The 18,571-nt window shown below is 39.0% G+C and overlaps 1 protein-coding gene across 1 annotated transcript in view; it reads right to left on the minus strand.

The window, feature by feature from the left end:
• Positions 1–18,571, minus strand: part of NMT2 (N-myristoyltransferase 2) — an 80,005-nt gene that overhangs the window by 33,263 nt on the left and 28,171 nt on the right. Inside the window, exons 4-8 of the mRNA XM_044678919.1 lie at positions 10,957–11,101; positions 5,148–5,266; positions 4,953–5,044; positions 4,693–4,809; positions 3,801–3,971 (exon numbers count right to left, since the gene is read on the minus strand). Coding sequence (XP_044534854.1) covers positions 3,801–3,971; positions 4,693–4,809; positions 4,953–5,044; positions 5,148–5,266; positions 10,957–11,101 — 644 coding nt within the window. The remainder of the gene's footprint in view (positions 1–3,800; positions 3,972–4,692; positions 4,810–4,952; positions 5,045–5,147; positions 5,267–10,956; positions 11,102–18,571) is intronic.

The following is an 18,571-nucleotide window of genomic DNA, read 5'->3' on the forward strand; positions in this document are numbered from 1 at the left end:
TACTTGTAATTGAAAAACTGTTATTAGCTGAGGTACTTAATGATATGGGAATATTTGAATAAACTGTGTAGGGGTGTATGTCTTAATGTACCATGACATAAGATGACAGTTGTAAAGACTGCAAAGTGAAGAAAACAGTAAGATTAAAATGCATTCTATATTTTAAAAACCAGCAATTTGGTAAGAATACAAAGGGAAAGGAAAACTGACAAGAATTTATGGACACACATTTTCTATTTAGTGATATTTTGGAGTTTATGACTTCATGACCATTTTTACTATTTATATTGTTCATTTGATTGCTGAGGTTAACCTTCTAACAAAAATCTTTTACAAGGCATTTCTTTACCAATGGAAGAATCATAAACTAGAACATTTTAAAATATCTTCCCCAAATGGTATCTTTAACCATAGTTACCCAAGAAAATACACACTTGAGAATTAAGGTTTATTTTGGCTAGACATTATAACATCTACACAGGTGAACTATTTGTATTTTAAAGAGTATTCTCAAAATATTTTATTTTTAACTTTTAACTTTTTCTTATTTTCTTGATGACTTTTTGCAATCACTTTTCCATTTGCATATTTAGATTTTATTACTGGTTTTTAAAAATATCGTGAAATTAATGTGGTTTTGCTCTTTTTCTATTTAATTAGAAACTGAATCCTTTAATGTCCTTGTAGTACTTTTAGTTTGAAGATCTCTTCTTTTCTTTGGTATGAGGTGAACTCGGCCACAACTTAATATGCCAGCAACTCTTAATGCTGATTTAGGATGGTGGCAATTTCCCCAAACTGTTGCAGCTATCATGGATACTACCATGGAAGCAGGAGCTTCCTTTCTTCATTTCTCCTCTCTCATTTCTACAAGTCTCTGGCTGGTAAGAAAGGGGAAAAGATCTATATCTAGTGACTGGGTCATCTGGTAGTCTGGAATCAACTCTCTTCCATTCTGACTTTGCCTACTTGGTAGCACTTCCCTTTGGTGGGGCCTTGGGCTTTCTCCTCTCTTCTATATCAAGTAGCAGTACCTGGAGATCTCGTCAGCTCCAATGAATTTAATTACCTCTTTGCTGGAGATATTCAAATCTACACATCTTGCCCTAACCTTTCTGCTGACTTCCATTTGTTGGTGGAGATCAGTAGACCATTTTTCCCTCCTTGTTTTCCTTAGGAGACCCTTAGTCAGGCACTTCAGTTAGCTGTAGTCTAGCCAAGGAGGACACATTTTCCCCCAGTTTGATTCCTCTGGCCATTTTGTTTTCTGTATTGTAATCCATAGAAAATGGCCCTGGGGTTCTGAGTAGGAAAGAAGGAAAAACGTTAAAAATTTGAATTTTAAAAGCATGTGCCTTTTGATTTTAGTATTTAAAAACTCATTGCTGCTAGTCTGTCAGGATAAAATATGGTTAGAAGAATGCTTTCTTAGCTAAGAAGATAAGGCTCTTAAGATTGTTCTATATTTTTAGGATGGGGGAAGGATTTGATTAAAAAGAGCCCTTTGTAATGTTTTTAAGTACAGTTAAAATTTTTTTGAAAAAGGTTGAGTTAAATTTTAGCTTCTTTGATGAATAAAAATAGTGTGCTTCATGAATGGTCAATAAATGTCTGCTTGAAAAAAATGCCCTAGGTGCACATTCTAATGGAATGTGTACCACACACCTATGAGCCTTGTTTATTTATGTATTAAAAGAGAGAGAAATGGAAAAGACAATTGGGTGCAGCAAGTGAAAATGACTAAATTATGACATGGGAAAAATAATTTACTTCCTAAAAGAATACCTTAAGGCTTTAATAAGAACATATCTCATATCATATGCTTTCTGTCATTATTTCCTCCTTCACTTTTGGTCTCCCACAAACCCTTTTGTTCATACAAGTGATCTCATTCCATCCAATAGATTTCCCCCTTCTGTCATCCCCAGGCTTATCTTCAGTCTCTTCCTGTCTACTGTCTACTTCCTTTGTGTCTACAAATATGCCTGTATCTCCCCTATCTTCAAAAAACCCTCATTTAATCCTTCTGTCCCTGCTATTTTCTCCCTTTTCTATACTTTGAGGCTAAACTCCTTGAGAAGTGCCTCTACTTTCTCTTCTCTCACTTCTAAATCCTTGCAATCCAAATTCTGATCAGTCTGACCAGATTCTACCAGCCCTCAAGAGATTGTTACCAGTTACCAAATTCCAGTGGCCTTTCTCAGTTTTCGTTTTTCTTGACCTCTCTACACCTTTGACACTGTTGACCACCCTCTTTCTCCTTGATTCTCTTTTCTCTGTTTTTTTCTGGACATTACTTCCCTTGTTCTCCATTCAGTCTCCTTTGCTGGATCCTCATACAAGACATCCTTCCCAGCTAGCTGTCCCACAGGGCTCACTCCTTGTCCTCTCCTCTTATCCTTCCATACTAAGTAGTACTTTGGGGATCTTATTACCTCCCATATTTTTAATTATTTTCTTTCTGCTGATGACTCTCAGAACTGCCTATTCTGTCCTCACCTTTCTGCTGACCTCATTGTGCATCTCCAACCGCCTTTCAAATATCTCAAATTGGATGTCTAATAGACATCTTAAACTCAAAGTGTCCAAGACTGAACTCATTATGTCTTCCCCTAAAGTCTCCCCTTCTCCTGTCTTTGCTTTTATTGTAGAAGACAACACCATCCTCCAGATCTGTCAGGCTCACAACCTAGGAGTCATCCTGGATTTCCTCACTATTCTCCCACCCCTTTTATTGAATCTGTTGCCAGGGCTTGTAGATATTATCTTTGCAACTTCTCTTGAATTCACATTTCTCCTTTGACATAGCCACCACCTCGTTGGCATAGTTCCTCATCACCTTACACCTGGACTGTTGTTGTAAAATACTCACCCCTGGTGGGTCTGCCTGCCCGCTTCCCACTCCAATTCATTCTCCATTTGTTCACTAAAGTGATTTCTTAAAGCACAAGACTAATCATGTCAACCCCACCTCCCCACACACACACACACACTCTCTATCACTTCCAGGATCAAACACAAAGTTCTCTGTTTGGCATTGAAAGGCCATCCTAAATCAGCTTCATGCTACCTTTCCAGTACACTTTGACCCATGACATTGGCCTTCTTGCTGTTTCATGAACAAGACACTTGGCATTTTTCCTTGGCTCTGGTCATTTTCTCTGGCTGTTCCCCATACCTGGAATTCTCTCTCTTCTCATCTTTATCTCCTAGCTTCCCTGGCTTCCTTCAAGTCCCAACTAAAATCATATATTCTAAAGGAAACCAAGCCCTTCTCAATTCTAGTGCCTTCCCTCTTTTAAATATTTCCTGATTATACTGCCTGTGGCTTGTTCATATATATTTGTCTACTTGTTGTCTCTCTAATGATTGGAGGCTCCTTGAGGGCAGGGATGGACTCTTGCCTCTTTTTATATCCCTAGTGCTTAGCAAAGTGCCTGGCATATAGTATGGACTTAATAAATACTTCCTAACTGACTGAGGTGAGAATAATCCTTGTAGTAAATAAAGTTGTCCATGCCTCTTTTACCTACTGTTGCCATGCATTCAGGGTGGCTCTTAGAACTGCTTGCCATACAGGAAAGAGAAAATAGTAAAGGAATAAATAGTAGAGGAAAAAAATATCCCATGCATATTTGATCTCAAAAATGAATGAGGACAAAGGAGTGACATGCTAATAAATATAATACTAAATCAAATGCTTCAAAATGCTCTTCCTGAGCACTGCAGACATGTGCTCAATCTAGAAATGGGAATGGAAACAGAATGGTAGCTTTAATTGACAAAAGCATTCTCCTTACCTGCAAGTAGCCACTGGTTTGGGAAGTACCACTCCTGCTGTATAAACAGCTTGAAAAATTCCCTCTAAGTTGACTCTTCTGGTTATTTCTCTAATTAGTACTGGTGCTACTCGTTTTGATCTCAACTTCTTATGAACACAGAGAAAATTTATTTCTACCATCTTCTTCACACTGAGAAACAAATTGTCAAAAGTTATGGATAATACAAGAAATTTTTTGTGCATAAATTTGTATTCTTTGGAGTTCTTAAAAAATGGACCAAGTGGATTAACTCAGACCCTACCAGTTTGGACACAGAGAAACTTACCTTTGATTTTCTATGTGAAAGAAGCTTTACCAAAACAGCACAAGATTCTTATGAAGGACTACTTTTCAACAACTTCAGTAGCAGTACCAAATGGTTATTATATGTAATGGTAATTATAAATAAGCTTTTATTAGTAACACTGCTATTTTTACTCAATATACTTAAAAGTGATAAAGCTGAATTTAATTTTTAAAAATACTCTAAAATTTACATATTTCTTTAAAACTTGGAATTCTCTCTGCAAATCACCTCTCCTTTCATAGGGTTTTATAATACATTTTTATTGTATATGTGTAAAATTAAACTATTCTATAATCCTGGATCACAGACTGTTAAATTCGCCTAGTACCCTAAGGTAAATTGGGTAGGACTACCCATCCTATTTTTACACATATGCCCTTCTGTATTTGCAAGACTATCCAGAACACTAATTTTTACTCAATTCATTTGTATAAAAATGTTTGGGGAAACAGGTGGGATATGTATTGTGGATGCTGTGCCTCCTAACCCTTGATGCCAATATTATTACAACAAAGGTCATTTTTGAGATAATACAAAAATATATATGTAAAATTTGATATATACCTGTCATAAATCCGAATGCTAGCTGGGATGGCGCTTATGAACCCCACTAATTTTTTGTTTGAAGTAACCCTAACTCCACAATGCCACTGAGGCAGCCAGCCTGGAGGACGAAGAGCCCTAAAATTAGTCCAGAGACAAAAGAAACCATGTTAGGTTCTGTGGTTCAAAAAAAGAAAAAGAACAAAGCGGGGGTTTCCCCCTCAAAATGACAACTCATGTGCACACCCCTCCTGGAATAGCCAATGCAATTTGTTACTCACCATAAGAGGAACTCAGGGGAATAGTCAAACCTGAACATGTTGTCATCATCTTCTACATAATTTTCATTTAACAATGTATACAGCTCCTTGAGCTGGGAGCAAAAGATAAAAGATGTGTTATACTTCCACCTTTCAAAGTCAGCTCACAACTGCTTTACTCAGTTGCTCAAAGTGATAATTGTTTGTTTTACTCACTACTTCAGCATTACTCAAGTCTAGGGTGTCCCACGTGAAACCTTGGGGCAAAGAATATGGTTCTTGACGGATGTTGTCCTTATCTGGTTCAATTGCACCATGAGATGTAATTACTTCATCTGGGAGGGGAGGGGAGGGGAAGAGAGAGGAAGAGAGAGAGAGGTGTTTTCATTACAGGCTGTTTTAGCTATTTGAAATTTTGGCCTAACTTTACTTAAAATATTTAATGTTCTCCACTGATTTTGAAGCTCCTTGTGAGTAGGGAAAGGACCTTTATTTTTTTTTAAACCTGCTAGGCTGTTGGAGATAATCACACACATACACAAATAAATACCCAAAGAGAGAGAAATGTTTACCTCTGTGGTAAGGCAAAGCAGCCTTATAATGTCATAAAATAGTGGCTATGTAACCAATAGAATGAAGCACTCATACAGAGATGGGCAAGGTAATGAGGAGACTTGAAATTCTGTCATACAAGTATTGTTTGACAAACTAGTTGGGTTTAGCCTGGAGGAAAAAATGAGATGTGCGTATGGATGTGGAAGGGGAATAAGAACAGACATAATATCTATATCCAGATGTTTAAAGGACTGTCTTATGAAAGAGTAAGGATTAGGCTTGTTCTGCTTGTCCCCAAAAGGCACAAAGGGTAATGTATAGGATTTTGCAGAAGTAGAGTTAGGTTTCCTTTAATTAAAACATCAACAACAAAATCCTAACAATTCAAGCTTTCCAAATGTGGAATGGGCTGGTTCTCCTTGAAGACAGGGGCTATCTTTTGCTTCTTTTTGTATCCCTAGTACTTAAAACAATTGCTGGTGCATAGCAGGTACTTAATAAATGTTTATTGATTTTATAACTTGGTGGTGTTATGGAAAGGATCCCTGGTCACATATGATTTAATCCAGATGACCTTTGAGGCCCCTTAAAACTATGTGATTCTATGATTAAGTGAATTCATAATCTATTGCAATATCAAAAGCTACCATTAGGGAGCAGGTTTAGAAGCTCCTCAAACTTCATCCCAGGAAAATACTATGGGGCATTGTGATTGATAATGCACATCTGATATGAGATGCCCCCAAAACGTCAACATCTTACACTGTATTTAATAGATATATCCTCTATTAACCTAAATGTCAAACATTACATACTTTTTATTACAAACTATTATCAAGACTTTACCTCCCAGAATGGCATAGCAGGAAAACAGAACACACCAGCTATTCTTTGGGGCTCAAAAAAGTCACCTGGCTATTAGATGAGAGAAGCAGACTAGTTTCATTTGTCTGTCCTGTGCTCAGCAATGCAGAAAGAGTCACAGTGATGTCTCCAAATCGTCATGGCACACACTGTTGGCATACAGTACCAGACTGAGTCTGGGTCTCCTGTCATCATCAGAGATGATCTTTTCCCTAAATTTATATATGTACAAGTCACAGGATTTAGAGCTAAAAGAGACCTCTGGGCTTATATTTCATCCAATCCCTGAGCTCCAGGGCTATATTAAAATTTTTTCAGAATCACTCTAGGAGCTTAGAGGATGGATGTGGGGTGGTGATGTACCTTGAGTTGCTATCTTAAGCCATCTACTTTGGACCATAGCATCCAGAGGCAAACCCACTCCTCTACTGTAGAACTTTGAAGCCTATCTGATAGCAATGAATTAAACTGGCCATCTTTCCCTTATTCTCATTCCCAAAATGCAGACCACATGAGCCAGATTAGGCTACAACCATTACGTCTCTATCCCACATAGTAACTTCAGGTAGCCTAGAGCTATTCTAGTTCTGACCCAATATACTGGATTAGTCACAGGAGTCCTTGAGCTTCCAGTACCACCCTGGGATTAGGACCAAGTTGTAATGGTGATCTAAATTATATCACATGGTTAACCAGCTGGTTATCTTCCGAGTAATGCTGTCTTCACCATTAAGCAGGGACTTGGTGATTGACGTGGACCCAAATGCAACAAGGCAAATAGTGGTCAGCTAAAACCAACAGATTCAGACCAGGGAGAAAGCCAGAACACCAAGGAAAAAAACCTATCCCAATAAAGACTCCATTTAACATTTGGTAGGTGTAATTTAATACTACTTGGAGACGTAGAGGATAGGATTACCTTCTAGAACCTTCAAGAACAAGTGTGAGTGTTGTTTGGTGTTTTTGTTCTGACCTAAATCTTCATGACCCCCTTTGAGGTTTTTTTGGCAAAGACACTGGAGAGGTTTGCCATTTCTTTCTCATTTTACAGATGAGGAATTGAGGAAAACAGAGTAAAGTGACTTTCCCAGGGTCACACATAGTTAGTAAATGTCTGAGACTGGATTTGAATTCAAGTCTTTCTGACTCTACTCCAGCCACTTTACTGCCTATTCCAAGATTCTATTCTATTCTATTCCAGATACAATTTACACTTTTACAAAATATAGTCTTTGAAATTCGTTATTATGGAGTTATTTCCCATCATAGAATTTCAAAGTTGGAAAGACCTCAGTGACCATCTATCACACAACTCAGACCTGAGAAATACCTCTGTTCAACAAGTGGTCCTCTAATCTTTGCCTGAAGACCCTTAATGCTAGAGAACCCACCACATCTGATTCTACTTCTAAGCTGTTCTGATTGTTAGAAATATTTTCCTGACGTCAGGCCTAAATTTGCCTTTTTGGGGACTATTGCTCCAAGTTCTGCCTTCTGGTGACAGAGAACAATTTTTATCCTCCTTCCATCCTTTCAACTACTTGAAAGCAACTATTAGCTATATCCTTCCTGAACCTTCTTTTCTCCAGGCTAAAGGTCCTCAGTTGTTTTCACCAGATCTTTATATGACATAGATTTTTTAAAACCATTATAATTGCTCTTCAAGTTTCCAATATTTGTTTTAAAATATGGTACTCAGAACTTAGCCCAATATTCAGGACATGGCCTGACCAGGGCAGAATACAGCAGGACTATCTCTTTACTATTCTTGGAAGTTCTATTTCTTTGAATACAACAAAGATTACATTAGCTTTGGGATTGTTGTGTCACATACTATTGACTTAACCCACTAAAACCCACAGATCTTTTTTTGATAAGTTCCTTTCCTTCTAAGATGCCAGTAAGTCTAAATATTTTATTCAACCTCTGCAACCCCATAATGACAACAAAAACAAAAACATCTCATTTATATTGTGCTTTGAAGTTTAAAAAAATACTTGCTCCACAAAGAGCTTGTGAAGTGTCAAAAAATGCAAGTACATGCAGAATGAGCATTTGATGAACTCTACCAAACTTGGGAAGGCAAGTTACTATGACTGTTACTATCTTTTCTCCCTTTAATTCTTAGCTATCATCCTCAAGGATAATATGCATAACCTTTTTTTTTTTAAATAAACCCTTACCTTCCATCTTAGAATCAATACTGTATATTGGTTTCAAGGCAGAAGAATGGTAAGGGTAGGCAATGGGGGTTATGTGACTTGCCCAGGGTCATTTGATGACCTCTTTAGCAAATTGACTCCCATAAATCTTATATCTCCTCAGCTCTCAGTGACATCCTTTTCCACATGGTTCCAGTACACACCAGCAATGTCACACTATAGGTCTCAAGATCCTGAACTATGAAATTATTCCAAATCATAGCTTCCTATCATTCAACCTCTGCTAGTCAGACTAAATTTACTCCACCTTTAAAAAACAAAACAAAAAATTTGGTGCTGTTGTGTTTATAAAACTATCACTATTTTTCTCACCCTTGATGCCTCCTCACAAAGATTTGTGATCCTTCCTTAAAAGATTTAGAAGGAGCAGCTGGGTGGCTCAGTGGATTGAGAGCCAGGCCTGGAGACAGGAAATCCTGGGTTCTTCAAATATAGCCTCAGACACTTCCCAGCTGCATGACCCTGGGCAAATCACTTAACCCCCATTGCCTAGCCCTTACTGCTCTTCTGCCTTGGAACCAATACACAGTTATTGATTTTAAGATGGAAGGTAAGAGCTTAAAAATAAATAAATGAATAAAAGATTTAGTGTTAATAGGGTTGTTGACAGTCATCTGGTCCAACCTCCCATTTTTTCAGATGAGTAAACTGATGCCCAAAGAAATGGAGTGATTTGCTCAAGGTCTTCTTGAAAACATCATCCATAGCAAATGCTTTCCCTTTCTTACCAGTAGCTTTTCAACTCTTTGCAAACTGGCTTCGGCCTCCACCATTTGAACTAACTACCTCCCTCAAACTTTCAACAGTCACTATTTTTCTTCGCTCCTAAAACTGCCTGGGCCACCCCCTTCACACTCCCCCCCCCCCCCCCAGCCTAGAACATTTCTGACTACACTCTCCTTGGCTACTCTCTAACTGCTCTTTTATTGTATCCTCATCTTCCTGCCTCCCAAAGAGAGTGGTTCCCCAAGACCTTGTCTTGGCAGCCTTCCCCCCAACTCTCTACTGGTGATTTAGTTTACTTTGATTTTAGAGACTACCATTATGTAGATAACTCCTAATTTTCTGTCAATTGGTGCCAAATTCCTATTTGAACTTCACACCCACATTTGTAGCAGCTTACAAAAATCTCTTCTCTGATATTTTATAAGAACCTCAAATCCAACATGTGCAGTTTTTATTATTATCTCTCCTGTTAACACATTACTCTCTGACTGTTGCTTCTCCCAGTGGCGCCACCATTCACCCAACCTTCCCTCTTTGATAGTAATCTCTCTGTTACTTTCCATGTTCATGTTGCCAAGTTTTGCAGCATCCTTTGCTTCCCTGACTTTCCCTCACTAAGTAGCTTTAATACATGGCCTCCTCCACTCTCTCCTTTTTCCAGTCTGTCTAATCTTTAGGCACAGATCTGGATCTTAGATTTTGAGAGACCTGATAGGTCACCATCTCACTTTGTTTAAATATCTTAAATGGCTCTTTATTATTCATTAGGTAAAATATAAACTCCTTTGCCTGGCATTTAGTTCCCTCTACAACAGTGATGGGCAACCTTTTGAGTGTGGCATGTCAAAATTCGCCAAAAAACCAAGCATAACTCAAGTGGTGTGTCATTTTGAGGAAAAAAAAACTATTTTGTGATATTTATAGTTTAAATACAAAAATATATAATTGTACTATATAACTGTATTTAATAAACCAAAATAGGTAAATTAATATAGGTAGAATTGTCATCTCTAGTGCACAGAGTGTCTACACTGCACTACAGCAAATGTTTCGTCCTCGGCATGCGGCCCCAAACTTCTCTGCATGCAGCTGTGTGTCATCGAGTCGGTGCTGCCACGTATGTCTTAGGTTTGCCATCACCGCTCTACAATATAGCGTCAGCCTCTATTTCCCACGTCTCCTATTACTCCCTTCCATATATTTTGTCTTCCAGTGAAAATGAACTGCTCTAGTCCCCCGACCAGCCAGTGATTTCCTCCCTGCATCTGCTCTCTGGGATTTGCCATCTGAAATCCTACCAAACTCAAATGCTACATTTGCCAGGAGGCCCCCCCAATTCTCCACGTGGTCGACATCTTTCTTCATTGTTATTACATGGCGTTATATAATAGGGTATCTCTCTCTAATGAACTTATCGTGCCGCATTGCATGTTAGCGCGACGTGCTACCTGCCCCATAACTTCTAAGCTCCACGAAAGCAGACGTTGTCTTGGCTACATTCTGTCTCTCTGCCAGGGGCCTGCGCCCAGGAGGCATTTAATAAATACTGGTCAGATTTCAAATGAAACAGTTGCATATCTGAATAAAAAGTATCACACGACAAGTGAATTTGTGTGTTTGTTATCTAGTTTTACTTTTATTCAAGAAAAAGAACTTACGAAGCTTGGGGACAGGCTGTGTATCCCAAAACTGATATTTACGTTTGGTGGCCTCGTCAATGTTCTTGGCAGGGCCCTGACATGCCGAGAGAAGCTCCATCGCCCTCTGGATATCCTGCAGCTTCTGCATGGGAATGGCTGGATTCTGTGCACACAAAAACACAGAAACAATTGATGTACCCACTTGTACTTCCAAAGATGGCATTTAGCGGAAGAAATATAAGTTTTAAGAACACAAAGCTACAGAGTGAATTTTGTATTTCAATATGTTGGTTAACAACAACTGGGATGTAAAATGACATTAGCGGTTCCAGAGTTTTGAATTCCACAATGACAATAAGCCTAGGCAGATCACCTTACTTTCTTTTTCAGTTTGCCACTCCTTTGCAAATAAGGAACACTATTTCTTGTATATTGGCAGAAACGAAAAAGATCACCATAAAAAAGATGCCATAATATTGCAGTCCACCAACCACTTCCTGGTTCAACACCTTGCAAAAAAAATGTATTGGGGATAGGAGATGAGGAGAGTGTGTCTGTTCTGGGAAGTGTATACATTAAACAGCATTTCTTAAGAGCTTAGCAGGCAGGGGAAGCTAAGTGGTACAGTGGATAGAGTACTGAGTCAGAAGTTAGGAACTCATCTTCCTTAGTTCAAATCTGGCCTCAGCAAATCGCTTAGCCCTGTTGGGCTCAGTCTCCTCATCTGTCAAATGGGCTGGAGAAAAAAAATGGCAAATCACTCCAGTATCTTTTCCAACAAAATCTCCAAATGGGGTTGGAAATCAGACACGACTAAAATGACTTAAGTGTAATATCAGGTACCAGACACTGTGCCAGGGACTGGGGATATAAAGATGAAAAAGAAACAGTACCTACCTCTAAGGAGCTTATATTCTGTTGGACAAGACACCACATACTTATATAAGTATACACAAGATAAATATGAGATAGTTTAGGGAAGGAGGACACTGGAAGTTGAGGGCATCAGGAATGGTTCCCTGAAGAAATTAGTCTCATAGTTGAGTCTTCATTGAAAGAAGTAAGGTTGGGGCAGCTGGGTGGCTCAGTGGATGGAGAGCCAGGCCTAGAGATGGGAGGTTCTAGATTCAAATATGACCTCAGATACTTCCCAGCTGTGTGACCCTGGGCAAGTCACAACCCCTGTTGCCTAGCCTTACCACTCTTCTGCCTTGGAGCCAATACGTTGGTTCCAAAGCAGAAGGTAAGGGTTTTAAAAAAAAATTTTTTTTAATTTTTAAAAATTTTTAAAAAAGATTTAAAAAAAAAGAGAAAGAAGTAAGATTTATGACTGAGGCACAAAGGGGAAAGAAGTATATTATAGGTATGAGAAAATGTCTGTACAGACCTGAAGGCAAGGATTTTCTTGTTTTTATCTTTCTATCCCTGGCATGTGTGCCATAACCTACCACAGCCTTGCTTAATAAAAGTCTTATATTTAAACATCTAACTTCTAGAACTGAAATATGGTAGCTGGGTTAAAGTTGTATTCAACTTGGAAGTGGAAGAAAAATATGAGTAAGTTTTTTCCTTTTTTTTTTAATTTTAATCATGCAACTCCTTGACAGTCTAGGGAAGCCCAGGGATTCCCTTCTCAGGAAAAAAAAATGATTTTAAAGGTATAAAATATATAGGAATACAAAGGGAACTAATTATATTGAAAGTTATCAAAATATTTTTTAAAACTCATGCACCCCAAGTTAAGAATCCCTGATCTACACTAAAGAAGCTCCTATATATGACCTTAAAAGCAACTGGAATTACTTCAAAAAAGCCCTTTCTTAATTTTTTGCTGGGGTATCCTGATAAAATGTTTAACAACTGGCTCTCCAGGGGAAAAAAATATACAACACATTTTTATTAATCACTATTTTAAATGAAACAACCAGCGGAACATTTAATCAAGCCCTAATGTATAGTGTTTGCTAATTTCTGAAATGTAAATACTCACAATGAATATTTAACAAGCAACTCCAGTACACCTGGGCTTTCTTCCCTAGGTTATCCTATCTGAATCCAACCTCCCTACTTCTTTCCAAACAAACCCTCTAGTAACCAAAGTCAAGTAATTCCTCATATTAATAAAAACCTTCCACAACTGTCTCCTCTTCCCCGACTCCCAAAAGACTAGAAAGCATTCCCTCCTGTCCACTCTAAAGTACACGGAGTTTCCAAGTTCCAGAGACTGGAAACCTCAAACTCTTCAAGATCCTTTTTAAATACCCTTAAAGAAAGTAAGGTTGACCCCAAATGGAAAAAAATGTCCTATTTTGTGTATACATCAATATATGAGACTAGATAGACCACATTGTTTTTTTAAAATGCTTTAAAAATTCTATTTAAAAAGCTTCAATTCTTTGAGTTTTGATGCCACTAATCCTTGCTAAGCTCTATTTCAGAAAGCACTGGAGGTTGAAGCCCCTCCAATGTGTCTGAGTACTAACACTCCATAAACAGATTGGGTGAGAGTGCTTACAGGATTTGGAAATGAGCAAATATGAATTTTTATGTTTGGATTTCATGTCTACTTAAGCCATTTTATTTAACTCAAGATGTTATTGACTCCATTGGACACACTACACTTAATGAATTTTAGTTAAAATGGACTAGCTTAAGTCACTGGCTACCTTGGGGGTCTCTGCTTTTAAAATGACCTGAAGAAACCCAGTACTAAGTTTAACTGGAGGCTGGTCAAAAGCTAAATACTGTCTCCTCTTTTTGCCTCCATTTTTATCTAACATTTCAGTTTAGAGATTGCTGTTGCCTTTGTAAGATGCCTGCTTTGTATTTTGATTAACAACATGATATTCACAAGGGCCACTTCTTAATTACATATGCTAACAACAAATTGCTTCAGCTAAGATGATTCTTTTTGCCTTACAATCACTTCTTTAGGGTGGGATCTTTGCAGAATTTAATGCACAAAAGTGACTTTTTAAGCCATGCGAAGTGTGTGACTCACTTCGATGAAGTCTGTTATCAGGCACGTTGCCATAAAGAATGCCTTCATAACATATCTGTCAATTTGTCTCAGATGAAGCACTTACCCAGTCCTATAAAGTGTGCACTGCTCACTGCTGCACGTTTGTTTCACTGCCACCTTTTTCCCCTGACTTTTGAGGTAAAACTCCCTTAAGCAGAATTTAACAAAGCCATACTATTTTGAAATAAGTGTGAGTCAACATCTCTGCCCCACAAGTTGCTGATAATATCACAACTCTATCAGAAAGGGCTCTTGGGAATTTATAATTTTACTTTAATTTAATTTTAGCATGTTGACCAGCAAACATTCACTAAACAAAAAAATCCTCATTCATGGAAAAATCTGAATCTCTCCATCCAAAATCTCAAGGTGGAATTCTAAATTGAGTAGAGGATTCAAATTGGTCAAGGACAGTAAAAATAAAACAGCATGTTTGGGACAAACTCTTAAGTCTATTCATCTTCCACAATCTTTAGTACAAATCACTTCCCAAGGGGAAAGGAATTAAATTACAAGATGGCCATGTGGTCACTACAATGTTAACTTGCCTGATACTCCCTTCTGCTCTGTTAGAAGCACAAGGGTACAGTGGAAAGAAAGCTGGCCTCAAGGCAGGAAGACCTGGGTTCAAGCTTCTCTTAGGAAGCATATGGGTCATATGACCCTAGCTAAGTCATTTGAAACCTCCCAGTGCTCTAGGAACCTCCCAGTGCTTTAGATAACGACTCTAAGCCAGAAGGGTAAAGGCTAGGCAAACAAGGTTAAGTGACTTGTCCAGTCACACAGCTAGAAAGGATCTCAGGTGTTATGATTAAAAATGATGAGGGCCGAGGGGCAGCTGGGTAGCTCAGTGGATTGAGAGCCATAGAGACTGGAGGTCCTAGGTTCAAATCCGGCCTCAGACACTTCCCAGCTGTGTGACCCTGGGCAAGTCACTTGACCCCCATTGCCTACCCTTATCACTCTTCCACCTATAAGTCAATACACAGAAATTAAGGGTTTAAAATTAAAAAAAAAAAAAATGACGAGGGCTGAGATCAAAGGGAAGAATAGTATTTTAATAAAAGCCATGCTGATAGAGATAAACTGACCACCCGCCTGTAAGAAACCTTTTCCAGCCTCACCTCAGGCATTTACCTTTTTCTCTCTCCACAAGCTCAGGTAGCTAAAGAGGCAGGTAGCTACAGAGGCCGGTAGCTAAAGAGGAAGTTCAAAGTCACTTCCCCCCTATTTAAAACAGTCCCTCACCTTGAATACATCATCCAAAACAGGAAACCCATTAGGGATCACGGGAAATGTAGTTCCAAGTATCCCAAGTGATTTTAAATGACACATAACCCCCCTGAGATCCGTTGAAAAAGACTGGTCTTTTTCAGTGGATCTTAAACCAAAAGAAAAGAGGACAAAAGCTAGCCGCGTTGACAAAAACCAATTTTGGGGCAGTCCCCCACTGGCATAAGAGTGTCCATTCAAAATAAATGCATTCAATTCGTTCAACCCCCATAGTTCAGATCAACTACGCCCCAAAGTTCAAATTTGGGTCTTCATGATCCAGTGAAGGCTCTTCAGGCATCTTTTGTTGCCTCCACCAAACAGGTTCGTCATCTAGATTCTGGGGAGATGGCAAAATCCTTATCCTGAAATTACTCTCAAATCCACTGTGCCATCCAGCTGCCCCTCTAAGATTGGTTCTTAAACCATTTTTTGTGTCATAGATACTGAGAATGATGTTTTTAAATGCATAAAATAAAATAAGTAGAAGCACAAAGGAAGCCAATTTATTGAAATAAGATGTATTTTCTCCTCTCACTCAAGTCTATAGACTCCCTGAGATTCATCCACAGAACTCTTGGAGGTCCATGGTTCTGTTCTAAGACTATTAGTGCCCTAGAAACTGCCAATCTTTACCTGTGGAGGGAGTTTATTCACTTGAGAGTTCCCTATAGTAAAGAAATCATAGGTTGAGTCCCTATTCCTAGAAGGTAAGTAAATCACTATGACAGAATGAAGTTTTTCTACCAGTACCCCAGGAAGATTTCCCAGAATCCACTTAGTAACATTCATCATTTCCTAAACTGAACCTAGAGGGAGGAGGTAGTCATTATTGTTGACATTGCTCCACAGGCTTAAAGACTGACAAGGCTCTTTAGAAAGTCTGTCTCACTTGAATTTCCCCACAACCCTCTGAAGGAGGTTTCATCACAAATCCAAGTCTTGCCTCTTTTCTACTATCCTTGAAATAGTGCAGAATCTCCTGTGCCCATTAATAGCAAGGGATTAGGGAATGAACTTCACCATGAGTGGAAAGCTCATTAATGTATTTCAGGCAAACCAATCAGGAAAGAAGGATCATCAATTTACAGCTGGAAGAGACCTCAGAAGTGATCTAATATACAATGTTAACCCCAGGCCCAAAGCCATTGCTTAGGTTAGAAGACTGAGACCCAAAGATGGGGAATGACTTACACAAGACCACACAGGTATAGGAAGTGGCAGAGACAAAATTTAACTCAAGTCCTCTGACTCCATTTTGGGAAAAATGGATTATAGGTGGCAGCAGATTTCAAAGACCAGAGCCACGGAAATTTGCAGGTTGATACAGTAGGCAAATGAATAAGGTCAAAGCTCAGGGATGTAATCTTTGGTGGCCAGTGAAGGAAAAGTCGTTTTTCTGGCTAGGACCACAGTTAGTATGGTGAGGGTGAGAGAGATACATGAAGATCTCTTGAAGACTGGAAGCCTAAGAGGAAACCTCATAGAAAACTCTAGAAAAGGGTTATCATATAAGATCATAGATTTAGAACTGAAAGTCAGTCAGTCAACAAACATTTATTGAATGCTTACTATATACCAGGCTCTGGGCTAAGTTCTGGAGATACAAAGAAAGGCAGAAATCAAGTTCTTGCCCTGAAGGAGCTCATATGGGAGAGATTTAGAGACAATATGTAAACTACGTGTATATATAATATATGTTAATGGAAATGTTGGGCACTCTCTGAAGACATGTTAAAGGAGAGAGACCTTGGAGGCCTCACTTTAGAGGCAGGGAAACAGGCCCAGAGCATTAGATGTCTTGCCTAGGGTTGCAAACTAGGAGTCTGGGATGAAATTTAAACCTAGGTCTTTGGAAACCAAATTGAGTGCTCTTCCCTCTCTATCTGCCCTTTCTACTGCATCCCTGTCACAGGATTAGGGCTTAGACCCCTGGAGATAGGGACCAATGGAGCAAATTCTAAAAGTGCTGAGATGCAAAAGAGCTTTTCACAAGGGAATCTGACATCAGTAATAAATCTAGCAATTACATTCCAAAACACCAACAGAAAGGGTGGCGCTGTCGCCATTTCTTTCTTTCTAACTGTTGGGCTCTCACGGCTGCCTGGCTAGTCTTTCTCTTTACCTCTCAGCGATGCCCTAGTATACTTCCCAAGGCAATCACTCTAATTTTCTTTCTTTAAGCCTCCAATCGCAGTCTCACTTCGCCATATTCTCAGCAGCCGACACTGCCTTCTCTGTTACTACAAAAATGGAAACTTTCCAACATACACGTATGTTGGAATCTTATTACAGAATCACATATGTAGTGCTGAAAGTGACCTTAGTGGCCAACTAGTCCAACGTGTCCAAGGAAAAAAAGAAGTAAACCAGCATTTCTTAAATGCTTACTGCCTGTGTACCAGGCACTGTGCTAAGTGATGAGGATACAAATACAAGCAAAGAGGTAAGTCCTGCCCTCAAGGAGCTTGGGCTTGATGAGGAAAGACAGCATTGGGGGCAGATAGAAGTACCCACACATGGGGAGGCAATTTGGAGTCTGACTGTCAAGATTATAACCAAGAGCAGAATGAAGGTTGACCAACTTGGCCTCAAAATACCAATGAGAAAGGAACTGGTTTGGCAGAGGAGTAAATCAAGATGAGAATGCCCACGGAGAAAGTGGATGCGAGGAAACTCCCAGCGCCTAGGAAATTTCTAGGATGAGACACCAGCTGAGGTATCAATTTTAAGTGCAGAAGTCAAGATCAGAGCCAGGAGGAGAATGAAAGGCAAAGGTCATAGGATGATAGTTAGAATGTTGGAAAGGACCTCAAGGGCCATCTAATTCAATTCTCACATTTTATAGGTGGGGAAACTGAGGCCTAATGAGCTTAAGTGACTTGGCAAAGGTCATATAAGTACTAAATGTCAAAAGGCAGGATCTAAACTCAAATCCTTACTTAAGAGCCCCTGCTTTTTCCACTGCCTTCAAGGAAAAAGTCTCTACTCCATATGGCAATAAAGCAAATAATGAACTTGAAGTACAGAGCCTGGCATCTCAGGGCCCAAGTTGGAAACCTGACCGTGCCACTTACTACCTGTGTGACATTGGGCTAATCACTTTACCTCTCTGGAACTGCCTCCTCATTTAGAAAATGAGAGCATTGGACTGGATGACCTCTACATTCCTTTCTATGCTACATCTAAGATCCACTGAATCTATCTCTTCATGCCTCCATCGAGAACTTAAATTTGAATAGAATTATTTCCTTCCCACCAAAAAAAATGAATAAAAAAGTAACTGCAGCAACATCAAATCTTTATTTACAAATTACAGATCTGCTATAGATTCTTTTT

Source organism: Gracilinanus agilis, chromosome 5, assembly GCF_016433145.1.
Source record: "Gracilinanus agilis isolate LMUSP501 chromosome 5, AgileGrace, whole genome shotgun sequence".
Classification (NCBI taxonomy): Eukaryota; Metazoa; Chordata; class Mammalia; order Didelphimorphia; family Didelphidae; genus Gracilinanus; species Gracilinanus agilis.